General features: G+C 39.0%; 1 protein-coding gene and 1 pseudogene across 1 annotated transcript in view; one reads left to right on the forward strand and one right to left on the reverse strand.

The window, feature by feature from the left end:
* Window positions 1–23,871, forward strand: part of Knl1 (kinetochore scaffold 1) — a 67,207-nt gene that overhangs the window by 34,150 nt on the left and 9,186 nt on the right. Inside the window, exons 9-17 of the mRNA XM_028767002.1 lie at window positions 411–549; window positions 982–1,049; window positions 3,099–3,197; window positions 6,014–6,129; window positions 11,038–11,128; window positions 12,120–12,236; window positions 13,395–13,482; window positions 23,228–23,305; window positions 23,639–23,678. Coding sequence (XP_028622835.1) covers window positions 411–549; window positions 982–1,049; window positions 3,099–3,197; window positions 6,014–6,129; window positions 11,038–11,128; window positions 12,120–12,236; window positions 13,395–13,482; window positions 23,228–23,305; window positions 23,639–23,678 — 836 coding nt within the window. The remainder of the gene's footprint in view (window positions 1–410; window positions 550–981; window positions 1,050–3,098; window positions 3,198–6,013; window positions 6,130–11,037; window positions 11,129–12,119; window positions 12,237–13,394; window positions 13,483–23,227; window positions 23,306–23,638; window positions 23,679–23,871) is intronic.
* LOC114620840 lies at window positions 15,775–16,262 on the reverse strand (annotated as a pseudogene).

Genomic DNA, 23,871 nt, shown 5'->3' on the forward strand with positions numbered 1-23,871 from the left:
GCCAGAGGCAGGTGGATCTCTGACTTCAAGGCCAGCCTGTTCTACACAGTTAGTTCTAGGACAGGCAAGACTACATAAACTCTGTCTCAGAAATCAAGCAAAAACGTTTTTGCTGCTGTTCAAAATTTAGTCACTGTAAGTACCAAGTTCATAACTTTATGCCGATGTTTTTAAATTATGTACTGTGTACATGAGGACACTTTTGTGCGTGTGTATGAAGTGGAAGGAGGACTATGCCACAGCATGCATGCGAATGTCACGGGAACAAAGTTGATGTCTCAAGTTTGTGGAGTCAGTTATTTTCTTTTCCTTTTATATGGGTTCAGAAATGGAACTCAGGCCTAAGCTCACATAGCAAGTGTCTTAACTTTTAACTGGCCCTTATGCTGATGTTTCTTTGGCGATTTCAGATTTTTGATAATCATACTGAAGAGGATATCAATAAAAATGTCAGCAGTGTATTGCTGAAAAGCCTGAGCAGGACACCGTCTAGTTGCAGCAGCTCTCTGGACTCAGTCAAGTCTGAGGGAATCTCTCTGGATGTCAGCAGTAAGATATTTATGAGGGCTAAATAATAAGTTATTTGAATCCTTGATTAACAAGTATTTTTCAATTTAGAAAGTATTTGGATGTTATATAAATCCTTTCAGTGTTGTAGAATTGATAAGTAATATTTCACTTTTGATTTTCTAAGAAATTTTAATGAAATGACAAGTGTATAATACAGAGAAATAGTTGATTTCCTCCAAAAGCTTAACTTTACATTTTAGTATTTGTTCATTTGATTTTGGTACAAGGTCTTACTACCTGTAGTTTTGGCAGCCTAGAATTGTGATGTAGACCAGACTGGTCTTAAACTCACAGAGATCTGCCAGCTTCTTTCTATCCACTGTTGGGACTAAAGGTGTGCACCACTATTTCAAGCCTTACAGTTTAGCTTTGACTTGCTTACCATTTACATAAATTTTGCTTTGTTTCTAGCACAGCGTAATAGCCAAATGGAATCACAGTTTCTTGGTGACACTATCTGTGAAGAGAGTTTGAGAGAGGTATGTTAATGTATTTCTCATTTTAATTATTTTTACATGTATTATTTATTATGCATGTATGTGTTTGAGTGCATCAGTGCCATACTACACATGTGACAGTCTGAGGACAACTTACAGAAATTGATCTCTATTTCCATCATATGGGTCTCAGGGATTGAACTCAGGTTGTCAGGCTTGGTGTTGAATACCCTTGCCTGCTGACCCATCCCATAGGCTACTATTTCTCACTGAGGTTTTTATTTTGTTTCTTTGTTTGCATTGAAACAGCATCTTCCTTTGTGGCCCTGGCTAGCTTGGAACTCACTATGTAGATTAGGCTGACCTCAAACTCCCTGAGATCTGTCTGCATCTGCCTCTGAAGTCCTGAGATTAAAGGCATGTTCACCACCACATTGACTTATGTCTTGCTGGCTTTTTCTTCTGAGACAGGATTTCTCTGTATAGCCCTGACTGTTCAGAGATCAACCTGCCTCTGCCTCTTGGAGTACTGACATTAAAGTCATGTACCACCACCACTCAGCTTTATTTTTCACTTTTAATACAGTATTTTTAAGTGTCTTTTGTTGACTTTTTTCCTATTTATTTATTTATTTATATGTATGTATGTATGTGAGTACACTGTCACTCTCTTTAGACATCAGAAGAGGGCATTGGATCCCATTATAGATGGTTGTGAGCCACCATGTAATTGCTGGGAATTGAGCTCAGGACCTCTGGAAGAGGTGCCAGTGCTCTTAACTGCTGAGCCATCTCTCTAGCCCTATTATTGTTTTTTGAGACAAGATCCTCAGGCATTGAGGCTAGCCTTAAACTCTCTATGTAGCCAATGCTGGTCTTGAACTTCCTGATCTTCCTGCTTCCACTACTCAAGTATTAGAATTACAAATGTGTGCTACCACACTTGGCTTAGTTTTTTGTTTGTTTTGTTCTTGAGGTTGTTCCCATATGTCACAGCTAGCCTCAAACTTAATATGTATCAGAAAGTGACCTCAAACTTTTGATCCTCCTGCCTCTACCTCCAGAGTGTTAGGATTACATACGTGGGCCACATGCCAAATTTTATGTGGTACTGGGAATCCAGCCCAGAGCTTCATGAACACTAGGCAAGTACTTTACCAACTGAGTTATATCTCCAGCCTTAGATTTTTAAAACTATAAAGTATTTCAAATATATAGAAGGCTTGTTTTCTTTGTTAAGGATTCAACATAGTAGTTATATCAAGTATTATCTTAGTCTGTTCTCTCTTGTAATAACTGAATACCACAAACTGGGAGTTTATACAGCCAGCTTGTGGTTCATTAAGCTTTGTGGATGTATAGCACTGCTACAAGCTCAGATGTGATGAGGCTGCTAGGCTGGAGGTACTATGCAGAATCTCTGAGTGACCCATAGCATCTCATGGCAATAGCTTACCAAGTATCTCAGGGCAATAACTTACCGAGTTGAGCTCATTTTCCTCTTATAAAGCCATTAATGCAGTCCTGAGGGCCCTAATATTATGACTTCATCCAGTTATCTTCTTCCTCCACATACTATTGACATATGACCTTGGGAATTTGAGTTTTGGAGAGATCAAGCACCTTGACCTTAATAAGTAGAAATTAAGAACAATTGTTTTGCATTTTGAAAACTATTTTAGATAACCTTAAAATTTTGTTAGACTGGGTTTGGTGGTTGTCACCTTTCATTCATTCCAGCACTAGAGAGACTAAGATTGTGAATTCCAGGCCATACTGGGCTGCATAGCAAGTTTATCCCTACAGAGGGATATCTTTTGGGTTTTTTTTTTTTAAAGATTTTTTAAATTTTTATTTTATGTATATGAGTGCTCCGTCTGCATATACACCTGCACGCCAGAAGAAGGCATCAGATCTCATTATACATGGTTGAAATTGAACTCAGGACTTCAGAAAGAAGTTTGGCTATTTCCATAACATGGTAGATAAAGCTGTTGAGGAATGAATGATGTTGTTAAGAGTCAAAATGAATTTACTTTGAGTATTTACATAAACTTCTTTCTTTTTTTCTTTTCTTTTTTGTTTTTTAAGAAACTCAGGGATGGACAAATTACAATAAAGGAGTTCTTCAAACTTCTTCAGGTCCACATCTTAATACAGAAACCTAGGCAGAGCACTCTCCCAGCCAAAGTAAGTACAATTTCTTGGCAAAATACTCATCTCAGCTAAAATATATCATGCTTTGTTGTTGTCGTTGTTGTTGTTATTTGAGTTAGGTTGTACCAGAGCAAGCATTTATTAAAAGACAAAATCATGAACTGGGGATGTAGCTCAGTTGGTAGAGGCCTGCCTACCATCATGAAGCCTTGAGTCTGCCAAGTCTAACACTCTGAGTTTGTATACCCTGGTGATATTCCCTTTCCTCACACAGATGTACTTGTAATGCCAGTTGTAACATCTCTAAAACATTGCAGTGATGCCTTTGGAGGATAGATCTCAGATTAGTATCCAGCGTGCGGCTCTCCCAGTTTGACATCCATGAGGTTTTTTTCTCTACCAGTGGTGTAACTAACATCTTTAAGTCTTGATGCCAATAGAGCCAAGCCATGCTCAAGAGGAAAAGAGACACCGGGCGGTGGAGGTGCACACCTTTAATCCCAGCACTTGGGAGGCAGAGGCAGGCGGATTTCTGAGTTCGAGGCCAGCCTGGTCTACAGAGTGAGTTCCAGGACAGCCAGGACTACACAGAGAAACCCTGTCTCTAAAAACAAAAAAAAAAAAAAAAGAGGAAAAGAGACTTGAAAAATCTCAGATATCAAAAGAAATGGATTATATGTAGATCATGAGAAATGAGGTTCATAGCTATGGGCATCTATCCCAAGATTTGGATGACTGTGAGTCTCTGTAGAGTAGAAGTGGCAAACATGTTTTTGGTGGGAGTGGAGATGTTGCTAGCCTTCATAGACAGTGTTTGTAGCTCCCTTATATTTCTGTGTGTTGTAGGAGCTCAGCTGGCTGCACTGGCAGAGAGTGCTTTTATAGTCATCCATGATCCTTGCAAGTTTATGGAGAGGTTCAAGCTAAAGTACTGTAACCTACAAAGTATAATTAGGTTGAAGAACTCCTTGGCCTAAAGTATCCAAATATTGTTTATATATATAAGTTGTACACTTAATCAAAATGAGTCAAAGTGGCTTGTACACATAATCTCTAATTCAAGATGCAACAAATTAATCCACCCACTGATTACAATAATAAGTATCCAATATGTTCCACAGAGCATGAACCTTTTATCCACTGGCACTTCTGCTATTTTACTAGATACATAATTGTATGCTTTACTTTTTTAAAATTTATTTTTCTTTTATGTTTATTGATGTTTTATCTGCATGCATGTTCTGTGGATCACATTTGTGCAATGCCTAAGGAGGACAGAAGAGGACATTAAATCCCCTGGGACTGCAGTTAACAGATAGTTGTAAGCTGTCATGCAGTGCTGGGAACCAAATCTGTGTCCTGTACAAGAGCAACAAGTGCTCTTAACTGACAAACAAACAAAAAAGAGATCAGCTTTGTATTCAATGGAGATGCCATGAAATATTTTCATAGCTTTATTTTCTCTTTCTTTTCTTGTTCTTTTACAAAGAACCTTGATTTTATTTAGTATTAAACAGTGTTTAGAAAACACAATCTACATTTTACTATTGCTATTTCATTTTGAGTCAGTACATATAGTTTTGATTTTTGTGCATTTAAAAATATGTTTTAAGAACTGGAGGATTGTAGCTTGGCTTCTTCAACCCCAACACAAAGACAAGTGCAGATCTCTGAGTTTAAGGCCAGCCAGGGCTTCACAGTGAAACCATTTCTCAAACAAACAAACAAGAACCTGATAATTGAGCCAGTGAGATGACATATTGGGTAAAGGTGCCTGACACTAAGCTGATTGCCTAAGTTTGACTCTTCAGGACCCACATGGTGGAAGAAAACTGATTTCACATTCATACAGTGACTTGCATACCACACACATAATAAATAAATACAATTTAAAATAAAAAATAACTTTGGCAGTATGCTGGATGTGGTGGCCCACATCTATAATCCTACTTCCTGATAGATACATCCAGGATGATCACAGGTTCAAGATCATCCTTGACTACATGTATATTTCAGGGGCCACCAAGTCTTTGTGAGACCTTGTCTGAAAATAAATAGCTGGAGGGGCCCAAGGAGATGGCACAGTGGTTAAAAGCAGTCCCTGCTGTCACAGATGATCTGGGTTTGAATCCCAGCACCCATGTGGCTGTTCACAACTGTATAACTCCATTCCCAGGGGATTTGCCAGCCCCTTCTGGCTACCTAGGGCACCAGGCATGAATGATGCACATACATACATGTAAACAAAATATACACTCTAAAACTTGAATTTGTTCTTGTATCTGGTTTTGTCCTCAAAATGCCAGTTTTGAGCTAGGTATAATTGTGGACTTCTATAATTCCAGAATTCTGGTACTTGCGAGGATCAGGAGATCAGTGTGATCTTCAGTTACATAAGAGTTCCAGTCTAACCTGGGTTACATGAGACTCTCTCTCTCTTTTTTTCTTTTTCTTTTTTTTTCTTTTTTCCTTTCTTTTTTTTTTTTTTTTTTTGTTTTTTGTTTTTTTGTTTTCGAGGCAGGGTTTCTCTGTGTAGCCCTGGCTGTCCTGAAACTCACTCTGTAGACCAGGCTGGCCTCGAACTCAGAACTCCGCCTGCCTCTGCCTCTCAAGTGCTGGGATTAAAGGCGTGCTCCACCACTGCCCAGCAGAGACCCTCTCTTTTTAAAAAAAAAAAAAATAGAAAACAACAAAAAATCAACATCTGGTTCTGCCAAACATGATGTCACAAGCATGGCAAGAGGCTAAGACAGGATTCCAGGCCAGCCTAAACTACATAGGAAGGTTCTATCGTACATTGATTGATTGATTGATTGATTGATTAATGGACTACTTTTTTTTTTTTTAAGTTTACTATAAACACATTACCTACCACAGAAGATCTGATGTTGAGGCAATATGTTTATGGACCCAAGATACAGATTTACAGAGAAGATTGTGAGCTTCTTCGACAAAAGATTGAAGAGTAAGAAAGTTTTAATTTATTACCCCTGTGATTGTTTTTTGAGGGTTATAATAAACAAGTGGTCTATGTGGTATTTTAATTAGAACAACAGCAGTATGGAAAAAAATGAATAGAATTAATGGGCAGTATGACACGAATAGAAACCCAGTTCTGTCTATAATATTGTATAGCCTTGATAGTCATTTACTTTACTTTTCTACTTCATAAAGGAATAATGATATCTATTCAATGGACACCATGAGCAATAGCCACTATTTACACAAAATGTTTTATATCATGATGAATAAAAAGATAAACTGAAATTATTATGTTATGATATAAATTAGTTGAAACAGAACATCTTCAAAAGGATATAACATGCCCCTCACCCCCGCCCTCTACCAAACCAGACAAGGTTTCTCTGTGTATCCCTGTCTGTCCTGGAACCGTCTATGTAGATCAGGCTGAACTCAAACTTTGCTATCCCCCTACCTCTGCCTCCTGAGTGCCAGATTCAGGATGTAACCTGCCACACTTTAATTTGGGTTTGTAAAGTGGGTGTTGTGGTTCATGACTGTAATCCAGCATTTGGGAAGTGAGATAGAGACAGGAGGATCATGAGTTCAAGGCCATGGCGTTGTAGAGATGACTTTAGTGGTTAAGAGCACTTGCTGCAAAGTCATAAGGATAAGAGCTCTGATTCCAGTATCCACATAGCAAGTCAGGCATCGTGCCTATTTAGCCTCCAAACAATAGAGAAATAAGTATAAGAAACAAAAAAGCCAGGCCATTCTCATCTACATGATGTCTTTTCTGGGAAAAATGATTGTATACATTACTTGGTATGATGGCATAGGCCTTTTCATCCTAGTATTTAGGAAGCAAAGGCAGGCAGGTCTGTGAATTCAAGGCCACCCAGGTTGCAAAGTAAGATCTTGTCTCAAAATATAATAACAATAACAATTGTATAGCATTCAAAATCAAAGCTATTTTGGTGTTTCTAATTTTTGCTTCATTTTCCCTTAATTTACATATATAAAAGAATATAGTTTTACTTAGAAGATAGCTCAATGCTTAGACCTTTGTAAGTATTACACTCAGATTTACAATTTATTTATAAATCTATTTTTCCTAAGATAAACTAGAATTCAAAATAATGTTTATTTCATGTTATTTTAGTACTTTCCAGTTACTTTTGACCCAATCTAACAAAAATAAATAATTTTTAAATGTTATGGTTTTTTGTTTTTTCTTTGTATGTTTGTCATACCAGGGATTGACTTAAGGGCTTTGAGAGTGCTAGGCATTTAATTACCACTGAGCTACATGCTTAGCTGTAAAATCATGCAGTTTTGAAGTTATTTATTTTGTGTGTGTCTGTGTTTTCTCTGTATGTATGCATGTGTGCCTAGTGCCAATGGAGGCCAGATAGGGCTTCAAATCACCTGAAAGTGAAATTACATGGTGAGCTGATGTGGATGGAGCTATGGATTTTGAACTGGTTCTCTGGAGGAACAGTCAGTGCTCTTAACCACTGGACCATCTCTCCAGTCTTACTTATGTAGTTTTAATTTTAAAATGTAAAATAAAATAATTAAGTCAGTATTTCATCTGGATACGGGACATACACCTATAATCTCACACAAACAAGGGGAAAAGAAGAAACAAACAAAAAATTATGGTTCACCAATTGTCTGATTCTACTCTGTTCATTCAACATTTATTCAGCACCTGCTGTTTACCACAGTCTATATTAACTACTAGGGATCATCACTGAATAAGACAGATAGGATTCTTAATATTGTTTTTAAAAGTGAAATGCAGACTGTTGAAGGTAGCTCAGGGAGTAAGAGCATAAGCAGCCCATCACTGCCTGGAACTCCAGGTCAGGGGACTGATGCCCTCCTCTTAACTCTTTGGGTTCTTTTATATACATAATGTACATAAACTAATTCAAGTACATACAAATATAAATATAGAAATCTTTTCAAAAAATGGAATCTAGCCTTAGAAAGTAGCAGCTTGTTTAGATTTGTTCTGTTGTTTGGTCTGTTTTCTAATTTTGTGTTGAGGATATAGTTCAGTAGCACACTTGCATCAATATACATAAGGGTCTAGCCTAATTCTCGGTATCACAAGTGTCTTCTTTGTTAGAGATTTACTTCCTCTGTTTATTAGTAAATATTGAAGTTATGATAGCTTTCTTTTTTTTTTTTTCGGTTTGGTTTTTCGAGACAGGGTTTCTCTGTGTAGTCCTGGCTGTCCTGGAATATGATAGCTTTCTTATTGTTTTCTTTTTTGAACAATGTCTCATTGCCAGGCTAGTCAAGAACTCATGTTTTATAGCTCTTACTGTCTAAGAATTCACAACAGCCTTAACATGCATGGTGTGTGCCATGCTAGCTTAACTTTTTTTTTTTTTTTGGTTTTTCGAGACAGGGTTTCTCTGTATAGCCCGGGCTGTCCTGGAACTCACTCTGTAGACCAGGCTGGCCTCGAACTCAGAAATCCGCCTGCCTCTGCCTCCCGAGTGCTGGGATTAAAGGCGTGCGCCACCACCGCCCGGCGCTAGCTTAACTTTGTTGTGTTTTCTAAATGCTACTTTGTAAAAGTTAGATAAACTTTGAGAACTTTTACTTTAAAAACTAACTACAACTTCACAGCAATTATACAATGACATCTTAAACTTGAAAGCAATGTGTTGCCGGGCAGTGGTGGCGGCGCACGCCTTTAATCCCAGCACTTGGGAGGCAGAGACAGGCGTATTTCTGAGTTCGAGGCCAGCCTGGTATACAGAGTGAGTTCCAGGACAGCCAGGACTACACAGAGAAACCCTGTCTCGAAAAACCAAAAAAAAAAAAAAAAAAAAAAAGAAAAGAAAAGAAAGAAAGCAATGTGTTTTCACTTACAGTAAGCAAATAGAGTGATGTAGGAATCTTTGTTAGAAAGTTTTTGATTTGTACCACTTCTTTTAAAATTTTTTTTACTTTAAAATTTTATTTTTATTATTTTAAATTGTATGTATGTGTGTGTGAGAGAGGGAGGGAGGGAGGGAGGGAGGGAGGGAGAGAGAGAGAGAGAGAGAGAGACAGAGAGACAGAGACAGAGACACAGAGACAGACAGAGAGACAGAGAGCAGATGCCCAAAGAAGCCAGGTCTCTAGGGCTGGAGTTAACAGCACTTGAGCAACTTGTGAGCCACACAGTGTGAGTTCTGGGAACTGAGCTCAGGTCCTCTGAATAGCAAGCTCTTAACCACTAAAATTAGTACTTATGTATAAGTACTTTCTTATTTTGCTTTTTTGAGACAGTGCCTCAAAAGAGACTGAAGTCTAGGCTGGCTATTTCAGGCAATCCTGCCCCAGTCGCCAAAGTGTTAGGAATACAGGTGTGCACCATCCCTTGATTGCAAATGCAGCTGTCTTAAATAGTTCAATATATACAGTATCTGCTTTGCATAAAACAATAAATAACCAGTACAGGCAGTGTACAGGTAGGAAGGTGCCATCCTGGAGATCATCAGGTTTTTGTAAAGAAGGTACATTAGCCTTGATGTATGTAGTGTAGGTTATGGAGAACCATGGGCAGTCATTTCTGGAGAAACCAAATGTCTGAACTGAGGAGGAAGGAAAAACAAAATAAAAAACCCAAAAAACTCCAAGGAGCAGATGTACAGAGTAATACAGTAGTCGCCCAGGTGTGGGCGCCTGCAAGGGTAGAAAGCTTGAATTTTCAGACTGATTGGCCAGAGTCATGGAGAGGAGAACCTAGGGAGTGAGGGGTGATGTTAGCTGGTAAGGTTTCTAGAGGATCTTGGTTAACTGCTGCCTGAATGAAGATTGGTGGTGGGGTGCAGTGAGCCTGAACAGCCTCCAGAGGCTGCTGCACTGGCTGGGATGCTGACCTCCTGAGTTTAGTGCCTAAGCTGAGTTTAGAGCCTAGTCATGCTAGGAAATGGTGAATCCCAAAACGTATTGGGTGATGGAGCAAGCAGAGGGAAACCATGATGGGCTATGGGAGAAAGTCACTGAGGGATGTTTGGGAAATCCCAGGATGGAAGGACTAGAGTTTGGGACCTGATCTGCCAAGCTCACAGAGGCTAAGAGTCTCAGATACTCAGTCTAGATTTGTCCTAACACTCAAAATCAAGTCTTTGCTCTTTTTTTTTTTTTTTTTTTTTGGCTAAATATCCTGGGAGCTGGAACCTTAGTAATTCAGAAATTCAGTTGCGGGGCTGGAGAGATGGCTCAGCGGTTAAGAGCACTGACTGCTCTTCCAGATGGTCCTGAGTTCAAATCCCAGCAACCACATGGTGGCCCACAACCATCCATAATGAGATTCGATGCCCTCTTCTGGTATATCTGAAGGCAGCTACAGTGTACTCATAAATAAAATAAATAAATCTTTAAAAAAGAAAAAGAAAAATAGAAAAAGAAATTCAGTTGCTACCCTCCCCTACTACCATCTCCACCCCATCCAAGTCCTGCCATCCCTTAAACGTACCAGGGCCTTCTGGATTCTCCAATGGACTCTGGCCTCTCTGACCCTGGGATCTATCCCACTTCCCAGCATCATTGTGACATTCTGTTTGTTTGATTTTGTGTGTGCGTGTTTCAAGATAGGATTTGTCTTTGTAGCCCTGGCTGTTCTGGAACTCACTCTATAGGCAAGGTTGTCCTTGAATTTACAGAGATCAGACTGCCTCTGCCTTTTGAGTGCTGTGATTAAAGGTGTGCCCAACCACATTTGGCTCATTGTTACATTCTTAACTTTTGTTCTTTAAATGTTGAATAATCATGCTAGCTGTGTTTCCTGAGTGAATTACTCCTCCTGTGTAGAAAAAAAAAAAACTAGAAATAATTGGCTGTATGTTTAAGCTGGTTTATTCAAGCACAATTTTAAATCCTGTATAAACATTGTTTATTTTAGATTAAAGGTATCTACATTGAACCAAGATAAACTATTGGCGGATGTAAATAGGAACTTGTGGGAAAAAGTGAAAGACTACTCTGATGAAGAGGTACTTTTATGCCATTTTCTGAATAAGAATTGACACATTTTGATATATTTGGAACTGTTGCTTAGCCTGCTGTGGTGGTATACCCAACATTTAATTCTAGCACTTGCAAGGCAGAGGCAAGTGGATCTCTGAGTTCAAGGCTAGCCTGAACTACAGAGCTAGTTCCAGTACAGCCAGGACTACACAAGGAAACCCTGTGTCAAAAAACAAACAAAAAAGAACTGTTACTTGATAGTATGGAGTTCTTTAATTTAGTCTTAGATCTAGTGTGTTGCTGTGGTGTTATCTAAGCATTACCAAGTACTTGTTAAATATAGCCTTTCTAATGTGTGATATCTAATTTAACATGTAAAAAATATATCTGATGTTCCCAGCTTTCTTTTCTTTTTTTTTTTTTTTGGTTTTTCTTTTTGGTTTTTTGAGACAGGGTTTCTCTGTATAGCCCGGGCTGTCCTGGAACTCACTCTGTAGACCAGGCTAGCCTCAAACTCAGAAATCTGCCTGCCTCTGCCTCCCAAGTGCTGGGATTAAAGGCCTGCGCCACCACCACCCCCCGGCCTGTTCCCAGCTTTCTATTTGTATTTTCTTTAGATTTAAATGAAGATTTTCTTTAATTGACTAGCTATTTATTAGTTCATTTTACATGTACCCTAATATATAATCATATTTTGTTAATTAAGAGCCATAAATTTTCTAGTTTATAAAGTAAGTGAAAGAATCAAAACTGAAGTCTTTGATTATCTTCTTAAATAGGTATGCAGAGCCTAAGTGTGGTGGCATATACCTGTGATCGCAGCACTTTAGAGGCAGAGGCTGGACAAGCACACATTTATGACTTCCAGATCAGGCAATGAAAAGTTCTTACATTAGGAATCAGAATCTAGATTAAGCCAAAGCCCAGCCCAGGCAATTGAACCTGTCTTTCCAGACCTTACTTATCTTATCTGACTTGTTTTTTTAGTAAAATGTATTCTTTAACTTTCTCATACAGCTGAAGACCTATGGAATTTACCTTAACAAAATAAAATCACGTTATACCAAGATGACAAAAGTCTTCACTCACCAAGGAAAAGTGGCTCTGTATAGTAAATTGGTGCATTCGGCTGAGGTAATTTGAGATGGTTGATGTATAGTAATGTATAGGTGATATAAACTATGGACTGTTTCTTAGGAGATATGTAAGTGAGGCTTGGATAGATGTTTGTTTATAAAAAGTGAGGTCCTAATAACCAAAAATTTCAATTTTTGGCATTAGGAGTAAAATGAAATATAGTTACTAATATGGGCTATGTCTCATATATTGTTATCCATTTTACATATTGAAATAAAATACTTGTGATTCTGTGTCTGTATTCATACAGAAGGCAGTATTATCTTCTTTATGTCTACATTCAGTTGCATATATATATATGTATATGTATATATACATATGTATATATATATATATGCATGTGTTTATCTTTTTTCCTTTAAAAAGGCTTTACACATAAGGCTGAGATTGTAGCTCAGTGGTAGAACATTTGCTTAGCATTTCTTCACTCTCCCATTTGAGAGACAGAAGTGGGGTGCCCATGCCAGTGAGCATGAGCAGCCACACATGTGCACACGAACAAGCACAGTAGCCTAGCTCTGCTTAGTAAGTACCGGCAAATAAGTACAGGAAGTATTTTATACTTTTATAGAAATAAACATTCAAAAATTGTTGTTCCTGCTGTACACACCTACAGGAAGTTGAGGCAGGAATATTGCCATAAGTTCTGGATCATACACTTAAAGGCTGTAGTTCTGTATGGCCAGTGTCCATCTATTCACAGAAAAAAAAAATTAACCCTTTTTAAAGCAATAAATACCAATATCCATACAGTTTATGAAACATGTATAGAAAAGAAATGCTATAATAAAGAGAAATACAAAATAACTTCATTTGTCTTTTTAAATTTAAAAAAACTTTAAATCCAGACTAAAAGTCTTGACCTCAAGATTTGTCTTTTGATGCCTGTGTGATGGCACAGGCCTGTAATCCTAGCTACTTGAAAGTCCAAGGCAGGGATATCACAAGTTCAGCATCAGCCAATTTAATTGTAAGACCCTGAGTTTAAATAAAAAGTGAAAAAAAAAATGGATAGGAATAAAGGGTAGCAGTAGATCATGTGACCAGCATGTTCTCAAGTAAAGAGAATCAAGATCTACGCATCATGACAGTAATTGAAATAGTAAAGGATTGTTTGGAGTTTAAGCTTTACAATCTATAATATTTTGTGTTTAGAATGAAAAGAAGAAACTTCAGATAAAATTAAATGAGATGGACACCATACTTAAGAAGATCAATAAATGTCTCACTGAAGTGGAAATAGGTAAAGTAATGAATGCTTTTCTCTAGGGGTGAGGATAGAGCTCAGTGATAGAATACTTGCCTAGCACTTTTTTATAAGTTAGAAAATTTGGTCTTACTGTGCTTTGTTAGCAGCTTGAGTTCTTTTTTTTTTTTATTGGATATTATATTTACATTCCAGATGTGATCCCCTTTCCTCATTTCCCCACCACCACCCAGGAACCCCCTATCCCATCCCCCCCTCCTCCTGCTTCTATGAGGATGTGCCCCCACCCACCCTCCCACTCCTACCTCCCCACCCATGAATTTCCCCACACCGGGGCATCCAGCCTTCACTGGACCAATGACTTCTCTCCCACCTATGCCCAACTTTGGTACCTGGTATCCGTCTAGAAAATTGTCCATTTTATCCAGATCTTCAAATTTTGTTGAGTTTAGGCTTTTGTAGTAGGATCTGATGATTTTTTTAATTTCCTTAGTTTCTGTTGTTATGTCTCCCTTTTCAGTTCTGATTTTATTAATTTGGATACTGTCTCTGGGCCCTCTGGTTAGTCTGGCTAAGGGTTTATCTATCTTATTGATTTTCTCAAAGAACCAGCTCCTGGTTTTATTGATATTTTGTATAGTTCTTTTTGTTTCTACTTGGCTGATTTCAGCCCTGAGTTTGGTTATTTCCTGCCATCGACTCCTCTTTGATGTGTTTACTTCTTTTTGTTCTAGAGCTTTTAGGTGTGCTGTCAAGTTGTTAGTGTGTGCTCTCTCCAGTTTCTTTTTGTAGGCTCTTAGAGCTATGAGTTTTCCTCTTAGCACTACTTTCATGGAGTCCCTCAAGTTTTGGTATGATGCGTCCTCATTTTCATTGAATTCTAAAAAGTCTTTAGTTTCTTTATTTCTTCCTTGATCAAGTCATCATTGAGTAGAGTGTTGTTCAGTTTCCACGTGTATGTGGGCTTTCCATTGTTTTTGTCATTATTAAAGACCAGCTTTAGTCTGTGGTGACCTGATAGGATGCAAGGGATTATTTCAGTCTTTTTATATTTGTTGGGGCCTGCTTTGTGACCAATTATATGGTCTATTTTGGAGAAGGTACCATGAGGTGCTGAGAAAAAGGTATATTCTTTTGTTTTAGGATGAAATGTTCTGTAGATATCTGTTAAATCCATTTAGTTTATAATTTCTGTTAGTTTCACTGTGTCTCTGTTTAGTTTCTGTTTCCATGATCTGTCCATTGCTGAGAGTGGGGTGTTGAAATCCCCCACTATTATTTTGTGAGGTGCAATGTGTGCTTTGAGCTTTAGTAAAGTTTCTTTTTTTTTTTGTTATAAAAACATGTACTTTAGGAACCTTTATATATATTATGAATATGGTTACATACACAAATGTTACAAATCCTAGTCCTGACTGCCACATACATATCCATTACCCTCTACCTCATAACATATACATCTGAACCCCACTGTACTAGGGGTGATTATACAGATCAGTATCTCTAGAGTCAAAAGTCTTATCTTCCAAAACATCTTAAAATGTTTTTCCACAAACCAATGTTCATCATTGATAAGGCTTCTGACAGCCTTTTCTCTGTTAAGTGACCCCTCCCAACTTATATTGCCTCAATATGCATTTGGCTACTAAAGCAGCAGCTTCAGTACTAAGTATATATGCAAAATCTCCCTAAAAACTCAAGAGTTAATTTTGTTGGTTTAATGTTCCAGATTTAAAGATGTAGGCAGTCAGGTTCTTGGTTTTATTTACTCCAAGATACTCTTAACATAAAGTTTCACTTTTCCAGTAGTTCAAGACCACAGCTCTGGTTCTGAAGTATTCCCAGTTGTGCTGATGTCCTAATGCCATTGCTCTAGCCCTCTAACAATTTAATAGGTAGGCATGCTCCCTAGGAACAGCACCTCAATGTCAAGAACGGATGGAGCACCTCTTCCCCCTAAGCTTTTCCTGCTAATCTGTCCTGTAATCAGTAGCCCAGTCCTGAGCTATCTGTTCAGTATATGGTGAGCTTACAAAGCCAGGCAACTGTTAGCAATCTGAATGGCAAGGATTTTCTCAGAACTTTAGATTTTCAGGAAAACCCATCTCACTTCTGGTCCTCAGGATTTTTTGAGACCAGGTTTCTTCGCTTTGGGCTTAAAGTAATGCCACTCATCAATTCTTTGAATATCAAGAACCATACATAGAGCACACACAGGGATGTAGGAATTTAAAATGTGGGCTACATTTATTGCCTCACATCTTCCTAGAATGTTAGGCAGATTCCCAACATGCAGACAAGGAAGGATGCAAAGGACCTACTCAGACCACATGGAAAATGTTTGCATTAATTAACCCCTGGAGTGACTTTTAAGCCACCAGAACACAGGCACCTCCAACACCCTTAATCTTCTCTTCAGCTCTTCTGCTGAAGAATTTGGCCTTCACGATGACAGGTTGCTTAGGGAGCTTTCCCTTGCCCAGAACTTTGTAGTAGCCAGATCGCACAACATCAATGACGGGAGCAGCTCCAGTCTTGGTTTTGGCTGCATTGACCTGCGTCTGCTCGCTGACCAACGTCCGTAATTTATCCAGGCTGACAGTTGGGCAGATGCTCTGGTTCCTCTTCAAGTGGTAATGCCTCATACCAACTTTCCCGAAGTAACCTGGATGATATTTGTCAAAGTTGATCCTGTGGTGGTGCATGCCTCCAGCATTTCCGCAGCCTCCTGGGTGCTTGCGGTGCTTACCGATGCGGCCATGGCCATGGCTCACGTGGCCCCGGAGTTTCTGGGTCTTCCTTAGCCTGGATGGCATGGCCGTGGCAGAAAGGAAAGAGGGAGGAGCTCACGAAGTCTCACAAGATAGCCGGCTTGGGGGTCAGTAAAGTTTCTTTTATGTATTTGCATGCCCTTGCATTTAGAGCATAGATGTTCAGGATTGAGAGTTCATCTTGGTAGATTTTTCCTTTGATAAGTTAAGTGTCCTTCCTTATCTTTTTTTTATTACTTTTGGTTGAAAGTCGATTTTATTTGATATTAGAATGGCTACTCTAGGTTGTTTCTTGGGACCATTTGCTTGGAAAATTGTTTTCCATCCTTTTACTCTGAGGTAGTGTCTGTCTTTGTCACTGAGGTGCATTTGTTTCCTGTAAGCAGCAAAATTCTGGGTCCTGTTTGTGTATCCAGTCTGATAGTCTACATCTTTTTATTAGAGAATTGAGTCCATTGATGTTAAGAGATATTAAGGAAAAATGATTGTTGCTTCCTGTTATTTTTGTTATTAGAGGTAGAATTACGTTTGTGCAGCTATCTTCTTTTGGGGTTGTTGGAAGATTACTTTCTTTTTCTAGGTTGTAATTTCCCTCCTTGTGTTGGAGTTTTCCATCAATTATCCTTTGAAGTGCTGTATTTGTGGGAAGATATTGTGTAAATTTTGTTTTGTCATGAATATCTTGGTTTCTCCATCTATAGTGATTGAGAATTTTGCTGAGTATAGTAGTCTGGGCTGGCATTTGTATGATCTGTATGATATCAGTCCAGGATCTTCTGGGTTTTATAGTCTCTGGTGAGAAGTCTGGTGTAATTCTTATAGGTCTGCCTTTATATGTTACTTTACCTTTTTCCCTTACTGCTTTTAATATTTTTTTCTTTGTTTTGTGCATTTGATGTTTTGATTATTATGTGACGGGAGGAATTTCTTTTCTGGTTGGTCTATTTGGAGTTCTGTAGGCTTCTTGTATGTTCATAGACATCTCTTTCTTTAGGTTAAGGAAGTTTTCCTCTATAATTTTGCTGAAGATATTTACTGGCCCTTTAAGTTGGGAATCTTCACTCTCATCTATACCTATTATCCTTAGGTTTGGTCTTCTCATTGTGTCCTGGATTTCCTGAATGTTTTGGGTTAGAAGCTTTTTGCATTTTCTTTGACAGGTGTGTCAATGTTTTCCATGTTATCTTCTGCACATGAGATTCTCTCTTCTATCTCTTGTATTCTGTTGGGTTTGTGATGCTTGTGTCTATGACTTTTTTTTTTTTTTGGTTTTTCAAGACAGGGTTTCTCTGTGTAGCCTTGGCTCTCCTGGAACTCACTCTGACTCACTCTGTAGTCCAGGCTGGCCTCGAACTCAGAAATCCGCCTGCCTCTGCCTCCCAAGTGCTGGGATTAAAGGCGTGTGCCACCACCACCCGGCAAAATGTAGTGGTTTTTTTTGTTTGTTTGTTTTTGTTTTTGTTTTTCGAGATGGTTTCTCTGTTCTCTGTGTAGCCCTGGCTGTCCTGGAACTCACTCTGTAGACCAGGCTAGCCTCGAACTCTCGACTCCTGATCTTTTTCCTAGGTTGTCTATCTCCAGGGTAGTCTCCCTTTAAGACTTCTTTATTGTTTCTACTTCCATTTTTAGCTCCTCGGTGGTTTTGTTTAATTCCTTCACCTGTTTTGTTGTGTTTTCTTATAATTCTTTAAGGGATTTTTGTGTTTCCTCTTTAAGGGCTTCAACCTGTTTACTTACCTGTACTTCTTTAAGAGAGTTATTTATGTCCTTCTTAAAGTCCTCTATCATCATCATGAGAAGTGATTTTAATTCTGAATTTTGCTTTTCTGGTGTGATGGGGTGTCCAGCGCTTGTTGTAGTGGGAGAACTGGGTTCTGATGATGCCAAGTAATTCTGGTTTCTGTTGCTTATGTTCTTGCGCTTGCCTTTCACTATCTGGTTAACTCTAGTGCTACCTGCACTCACTGTCTCTGACTGGAGTTGTCTTTCTAGTTATCTTGCTTGTGTCAGAACTCCTCAGAGTCCAGATGTCTCTGTGATCCTGTGATCCTGAGCTCCTGGGTGGAAGAACTCCTGGGACTCAGGCCACCTCTGGGATCCTGAAATCTTGCTGCTCTGCATGCAGTGGCTCCTCTAGGATGGCTCAGGATATGGTGTCTTCACAGGAGCAGACCAGCTAGGTGTCTGCCCACCCAAAAGGACCAAGCAAGGGGTAGAAGGGGAGTGGTATTCTGGAGGGTCGGGGTTTGGGTGGCTGATGGGTCCTGAGCGCTCCAGGCTCCCAGTTGTAGCTCTGGGGCATAGGGTAGTGGGAGAGGACTCTGAGTGCAGTGGCTCCTCTAGCATATCTCAGGATATGGTGTCTTCACGGGAGCAGACCAGCTAGGTGTCTGCTCCAGCCAAAAGGACCAAGTGAGGGGCGGAAGAAGTGCAGCTTGAGTTCTTAAATTGCAGCAAAGTAAAACTCTTTTTTGGGCTACTGAGTTGGTTCAGTGCATAAAGGTGCTTGCTCAGGTGACCTGAGTTTGATTCCTGGGACCCACATGGTGGAAGAAGAGAACTGATTCCCACGTGTTTTCCTCTGCTCTCCATAAGCATGTTGTGGTGAATACCCCACCCTCCAGAATAAATAAATGTAATAAAAAATGATAATAAAACCTGGTTCGCTATAATCATCCATAGCAGTGAAGAAGAGATGTACAAAAAATTAAATTCTTTTGCAAAGCTCTTCATAACCTATACCATAATCTTGTATAGTTTTGCTTATTTGGGGAACAGAGTCTGTATAGCCTAGGGTGGCCTGGAATTTGCCTGAGCTACTCTTGAACTTGTGATCCTCCTGCCTTGCCTCCCAAGTGCTGGTGTTAACAAGTGTGCCTCCATGCCCAGTATTCTGGGTTTTGGTTTTTGTTTTTTCATCACACTTGTTTGTTTCTTAGTGTGTGTAAGTTTAAGGTTATATATTTATTTATGAGATTTTTTTTTTTTTTTTTTTTTTTTTTTACTTTAAGTGTATGGGTGTTTTGCTTACATGAGCACCATGGAGGCCAGAAGAGGATGTCAGATCCCCTGGAACTGGAGTGACAGATGATTGTGAGCTGTAGTGTGGGTGCTAAGAATCAAACCTAGTCCTCTAGAAAAGCAGTCAGTGCTCTTAACTGCTGTGCCACTTCTCCAGCCCCTCCCCATACTTTTATTTTGTGTGTTCTCGTGGTGCATGTGCCATGGGGAAACGAATAGAGGTCAGATGACAGCTTTTGGGTGTCAGTTCTCTTCTATCTCTGTTCTGGGTTTTTGAGATCTAACTTGGGCTTGTGCTATCTGCTGAACTGTCTCATTGACCCATATTTTTAATAGATAAATTATTTCTGTCTGGAAACTACTTAACCATCTTCTTTGGCCTCTTCAAATCCCAGCTTTTAGTTTTGCTTTCCTTTATCTTCCCAAAGATCAGAAAATTTCATGTACTTATCAGATTTCATGTTCCCTGGTCCTTAGTCTGTTTCCCTTTTTGACACTGCTGATTGTTCTTTTCTTTCTAAACCATTTATTTTTCTTACCCTCTGAGGCATTACAACACCCGACTCGAATTCTGTTCTTTATTTCTGGGCTTTTCTTTTAGCTCCTGTGTGGGCCTCTCTTGCTCAAACTAACCCTAAGCCAGGTGGTTCATGACTGCCTATAACTCTAGTTCCAGGAGATCTAACACCTTTTTCTGGCATCCTCAGGCACACACATATTATACACACTGGTACATGCACACTTGTGCAGACCTGTTACTGCACACACACACACACACACACACACATACACACACACTTTAAAAAATTGTAAGCTCCATGGAGGTAAAAATAGCATGTTTTCTGCTATTTTTTAACATCCCTAGCATTGCAAATTGCATAGAAAAAGTGTCTAATACATGCATTCTGCATTTAATTGAAAATGAATATATGAATATCATAGTTTTAAAATAACTTACCTCTTTATTACTTTACTTTCTACTTCATAATAAAAGAAATAGGAGCCATTAGACTAGACCTTCCAAACTTCCTAATAACAAAGAAACCAGACCTTTAATCTGTTAATTCATTTTTTCTTCCTTCTTTTCTTTTCTCTAACATCAATCTTCCCATCTAAACTGATTTTGCCAGGTGTGGTAATGCATACCCTGTAATACCAGCACTCAGAAGGCTGAGGCAGAAGATTTGCTAATGAGGCCAGCCTGAACTACATAGTGAGTACCAGGTTAGCCAGCCTAATATAGCAAGATACTATCTCTTTTAAAAAAAAAACAAAAACAAAAACAAAAACAAATAAATAAATGATTCTATGATGTCTTCTCAGTAATCTTGTATTACTGACTCCTCCCTTTACCATATCCATTTCCATTTAATTTACTCACCTCGCTGTCATCTTTAAAGCATGCACAGGGTACGGTTTAGTTTCTTAAGTGTTTTCTTAGAATGCACAGAACCCTGGGTTTCCTCCCCAACAGCAGCTCATGAAGTCAAGAATGAATGTACATGCCTACGATCCCAGCACTCTGAAGGCTGAGGCAGGATGAATATCCTGCCTCAAGTTCAAGGTCATCCTGAGGTACTTAAGGCTCTGAGAGAGAGAGACAGAGAGAGAGAGAGAAGAGAGAGAAGAGAGAAGAGAGAGAGAGACAAAAAAAATCATTGGATTTAGGTGGCTCAACACTTGCAGTCCCAGCATTTGGGAGGCCAAAGCAAGAAAACTGCCTTGATCCCAAGACTAGCATGGGTCACATTGCTAAGTTCTTGGCTAACTTGAATAGTATGAGATCCTTCAGAAAGGGGGAGAGAAGGACGAGAGAGGTGACTCAACAGTTTGTAAGCACTGTCTCCTCTTCCAGAGGACCTCAAGTTCTATTTTCAGCACCCACACCATGGCTATAACTGCATTCCCAGGGGACCTAATGCCCTCTTCTGACCTCAGAGGACACCAGGCATGCATGTGGTACACAGACAAAACACCCATTTACAAATAATAATAAGTTTGTTTAGAAGCCTCTCTACACCCTAAATAAAAAGCAAATATAAATAACAAGGCTGGAGACGGAGTTCAGTGACAGAGTGTTTTCAGGTCCTTGGATTTGATCTTCTTAGGACTGAAAAAAAAGAACCAGAGGAAAAACAGCTGTGCTTCCTTTCCCTCTTTAGGTAGCACTAATTGGCTACCCTTCTTTCATTACTCATTTTTCAAATGTGCTTAGTTTGTACCTTTTATATGATGGTACTCAGAAATAAGAATACACTAGTAACCAAAACTAAACATGATTTGTGCCCTTGTGGAACTTTTTTCCCTCAGACAGGATATCATGAATGTACTGACCTCTAAAGTGGTCGAGAGTGTCCTTAAACACCTGATGCTTCTTCCTCTACCTCCTCAGTTCTGAGATTGCATACATATACTACCATGCCCAGCTCTTTATGGAACTTTTAATCTAGAAGCAACTATAGACACTAAACAAATAAGCTGGGTATGCTATTACACACTTGGCATCTCAGCCTATAGGACACGGAGTCAGGAGGATCAGGAGTCTGAGGCTAGCCTATGTTGCATAAGACCTTTGTTCAAAAAAAACAAAAACACCAAATCATCCTTTCCTTAAAAGTAATTTTATGGTAAATTCTGCAGACGATGTTATAAGGTGCTGAGATACTTCCATAGAAATGTGATCTAGTTAAGCAGCCTTACCTATACAGAAGAGACTTTACAGCTAATGAATAGGAGTAAAAAGGAAAAAAAAAAAAAAAAGAAGAAGCCAGGCATGGTTCACATCACTAATTCCATCACTTGAAAAGCTGAGGCAGGAGAATTGCTGTGAATACAAGGCCAGCCTGAACTATTGAATGAATCAGTTTCTTTAAAACACATATGCAGATAAATGTGTGTTTATGCATACAGATACAACGAACAACAGACTGTTCAAAATTAATATATGTAGAAAACACACACCAACTACATGGGTTTGAAGATAAAGTAAAATAGAGAACAAACGGAAATGTCTTCTGAAAGCTAGATTTGCTATTGGGGTGAGGCATAGGACAGCCTCCTAAGGAGTTCTAAATATGTTTATAAGAAGTGAACTAACCATGTGTTTATTAAACACTAAGGGTCGTATAGAGCTTGGGTTTGAATAGCTAAATAAATGCACGCTGGTTGTCATGGTGCACATCTGTAATCTCAAGCACTATAAAGGTTGAATTAGAGTCTCTATAATGAATTCCAAACCAGCTTGAGCTACATAGTGAACCTTTATCTCAAAAAAAGGTGGGAAGTATTTTTGAGGTAAAATTCAAGCTTGGAGTAGGCACTTTAATCCCAGCCCTTAGAAGGTAAGGACAGGAGGATCAAGAGTTATCATCAGCTTACTCAGTGAGGCCAGCTTAGGCTATATGAGATCCTGTTTCAAAAAGGAAAATTTTTTCGATGCTAATTTGAGACAAACAGGGCATGGGACACACCTGTTTATGGCTGGCCTGAACAGGACTGTCTCAAAGGTAGTAGAGAAGCATCAGCAGTATTTGCTGCATCAGCTTGCTGACGAACCCAAATAGGAAGAAAGAACTGACTCCCAGAAGTTGTCTGCTAACTTCTAGTGCTCACCCACACTCAAACACATACATACACACACACAAATATTAATAATAGTGCTCACCTACATTCATACACACACATAAATATTAATAGTGCTCACCCACATACATACATATACATGCATACACACAAATAGTAATAGTGCTCACACACATACATACATACATACATACATACATACATACATATAAATAATGATGTTTTAAGTACAAGATGAGATCACTGTCATTAGCTCCAAGTCCTCTTATCTGATACCAAAAGTCTTTGAAATTATAGTTCAGGACTTTATTGGCAGAGGATGAGTATTTGTGAAGTATTCTCGATATTTCACTTGACCATCTGTTTCTCTGATATTTAATATCTCTAATGTTTGATGTTTACCTTAGAAACTAAGAATTTGGAGAATGAAGAGAAAAATGATGCCATGGAAGAATGGGATTCTGAAATAAGAGATGCAGAGAAAGGTAACTAACTTAGTTAAAGTGATATGGCCAGAGAGAAAAGCACTGTTGAGTTCATTTGGATGTTAGATGAGATTAGGTTAGGTCAGAATTTTCAGTAAACTAAGTGATTATGTTTCAAGTTTCTCCTGGTGTCCTTTTTTTGTTGTTGTTGTTTTTCTAGACAGGGTTTCTCTGTGTAGCCCTGGCTGTCCTGGAACTCACTCTGTAGATCAGGCTGGCCTCGAACTCAGAAATCCACCTGCCTCGCCTCTCAAGTTCTGGGATTAAAGGCGTGCACCACCACTGCCCAGCCTGGTGTCCTTTTTTATGCTTGTTTTGTTTTTGTTTTCATAGAACTGGAACAGCTGAAAACTGAAGAAGAGGAGCTTCAAAGGTCAGCTAACAGTTGAATGCTAAAAAAAAAATATGAAGTCGCCAGATGTGGTCGCTCATATATATGCTTTTATACCTGTGCATTTTAGGTCCACCTGGTCTACATAGGGAGCTTCAGGCTAGCCCTAGCCAAGGCTACATAGTCAGTTTCTCTCTCCCTCTCCCTCTCCCTCTCCCTCTCCCTCTCCCTCTCC

Source organism: Grammomys surdaster, unplaced genomic scaffold (assembly GCF_004785775.1).
Source record: "Grammomys surdaster isolate TR1022 unplaced genomic scaffold, NIH_TR_1.0 170, whole genome shotgun sequence".
Lineage (NCBI taxonomy): Eukaryota > Metazoa > Chordata > Mammalia > Rodentia > Muridae > Grammomys > Grammomys surdaster.